This window comes from Eptatretus burgeri, unplaced genomic scaffold (assembly GCF_056783735.1).
Source record: "Eptatretus burgeri isolate ZD-2024b unplaced genomic scaffold, Ebu_testis_v1 Ebu_testis_scaffold_1003, whole genome shotgun sequence".
NCBI lineage: Eukaryota > Metazoa > Chordata > Myxini > Myxiniformes > Myxinidae > Eptatretus > Eptatretus burgeri.
Window position 1 is genome coordinate 1 of NW_028222952.1, and position 2,500 is coordinate 2,500.

Genomic DNA, 2,500 nt, shown 5'->3' on the forward strand with positions numbered 1-2,500 from the left:
TCTTCCTGCAAAATAAAGAAGGGAGACAGGGGAAGGGGAAAGCAAGGAAGAGTAATACTGTATTAGAGGAGTAGAGTTTATTGAAAGAGTAATACTGTATCATCAGTTCATGATTGCATATTTGCCTGAGATTCAATGTGGAATCTGGTCTGCTGGTTACATCCTTACCAATACATGGTAGGGAATTTTATGGAATTCACTTGTTTGTCAGGACAGGAATTTGGTGAGGCAAGGGAAAACAATGGCCTACTCTTTGAAAGATAGAGAGTTATTTAAATTCCACAAGCAAGGAAACATTGACACATATGATCGCCGATGTAACATCCTCTCCGAATGACCTATTGGTTGATTCAAGAACCTGCCTTCAAAGGACAGACCAGAATGGAAGTTTACGGTTGGTTTTGAAATTTAACCCAGACAAAATAAATATTCAAGGCTTTGCCATCCGATCTGATGTATTACACTCTGTATTACAAGCGTTGGTTCTCCCGAAGCCATTTCTCAGCCTTGTGGTATTACTGGGTAGTTTGGCATCCCTCTATCAGTCGTAGTTATGGCAGGAATTTAAATTTTTTTCAAGGTGTCGGCGATGGCTCGGTGACTCCACATAAGATACCTTGGGATCTTTAACATCAACTAACTAATGTCCCCAAAAGGGACAACCAGTTTAATGTCCATCTGAGAGATGGTTCCACAATGATGCTTCACCCTACATGTGGAACATCAAGACAACATCTTATTCTTGGTTTGGTATTAAAACCCAGAGTACACACTCAGAGCCAACTGTGCATACCTCTGAAGCCTCCAATCACAAATCCATTTCCAGATTGTGGAGGCACAAAGAGCAGGCTTTGGCATCCTTGCATAAATGAACATCTTACCTTTTACTGGAGGTAGGAGATCGTGTTTCAGAAAGATCGTCCATGGAACTCAAAGTCAAGATTTTTGGAGTAAAAACATGAGGTTTAAACCCTTGAGTGATGAGATCAAAGCTCATGCCTGCTTTCACACCGGGTACAAACACAGAATGAACACAAGCAAAGTTATATTGGAATTGCTTGGTGAATAACGCGTGAGTAGAAGGGTTTCAGGACTTTGCAGACAGTCGAGTATTCGGAGGCGAAGGCATAAGGGTTGCATTGAATGAGAACTGGCATGAGGCTCTCCAAAGCAAAGTTTCCCAAGGAGAGAAGGCCAAACGTCAAACAGAACCTGGAAGGCAAGAGTATGCAAGTAAAGCGAGGTTCAGATACAGACATGCTGTTGTGCTTAGATTAAAGCTTCACACAAGAAACTGAAGAGTTTGAGATTATCAAGGTGAACAAAATGTTATGCATTCATGAGAACTGGCATGAGGCTCTCCAAAGCAAAGTTTCCCAAGGAGAGAAGGCCAAACGTCAAACAGAACCTGGAAGGCAAGAGTATGCAAGTAAAGCGAGGTTCAGATACAGACATGCTGTTGTGCTTAGATTAAAGCTTCACACAAGAAACTGATGAGTTTGAGATTATCAAGGTGAACAAAATGTTATGCATTTATGAGAACAATATTTTCAATATTTTCTGAAGAATGTTTGCCAGTTGAGGAATGGTTATGTAATGGTGTTTACTGCAGAATAATTGTGGTTTTATTACCTTAAATAAAGGTGAAAGACTGGCAGGATACCTGAGAGGGATGCACACTCACCTCTGAGCTGTCTCACCTGGGTTTGAATCCTGACCCAGCTATAAACTGTCTCCCAAGTGTTTCTCATGCAGGGTTAACTGTTTGGGATTCCATCCAATGCATTGGATGGATGCACTGTCACTGACTCCGTAAATTCTAACCCTAACCGTGACTACGTTAACTCGTCATGAATATCCCTCGTCCATCAGAAGGATGTTAAAATGGAGGATAACTCTGTCGACGCTCCTCATTTGTGAACATAAAAGCTCCCATGGTGTGTTTCGTGAAGAGTAGATGAGTTATCTCTGGAATCCTGAATTTATTATAAATTCCTATCAAAATCACCTTGTCAAATGTCGGGCCTGGCCAGCCGGTTCGTAAAAGACTTGGGCCAAAAACTTTCTACAGTCAACCCCACAAGACCAGAATAATTTTGGTAGTTGTAGTGGTCGAAGTAGTAGTCATAGTAGTAGCAGTAGTAGTAGGTGGTAGTAGTCGTAGAGGAAGACGACATATATTCCTCTGTTTAAATCCGAGTGCAGTGATTGCAAAAAACATGTTTGGGTTTTAAAATGGAGTGGATGCAAACTCTGGATGAGTTTGTGCAAAGATTTACCGGAAAACATGACCATCAGAACATCTTTGCGGGTGCATCAGCCCCGACTTTGTGTGTTGTGCAAACAAGATTGAGACATGAATAAGATTATGAGCCAGGTTGTGGTTCTTACCAAAACATGAACATTCTCCAAGTCCCACTGAAAGATCGATTCCAACTCCACTTTGCAGGTTGTGTTTCCTGTCAAAGCACAAATTTGACATGTTGGCAATTAGGTTGAT

The 2,500-nt window shown here is 41.4% G+C and overlaps 1 protein-coding gene across 1 annotated transcript in view; it reads right to left on the reverse strand.

Annotated features, from left to right (window-relative positions):
* Positions 1–40: 40 nt before the first annotated feature.
* LOC147006947 (uncharacterized) overlaps positions 41–2,500 on the reverse strand; it is a 10,129-nt gene continuing 7,669 nt past the window's right edge. Inside the window, exons 4-5 of the mRNA XM_085867720.1 lie at positions 2,392–2,459; positions 41–1,212 (exon numbers count right to left, since the gene is read on the reverse strand). Of these exons, the coding sequence (XP_085723846.1) occupies positions 1,044–1,212; positions 2,392–2,459 (237 nt within the window). The 3' untranslated portion in view covers positions 41–1,043. The remainder of the gene's footprint in view (positions 1,213–2,391; positions 2,460–2,500) is intronic.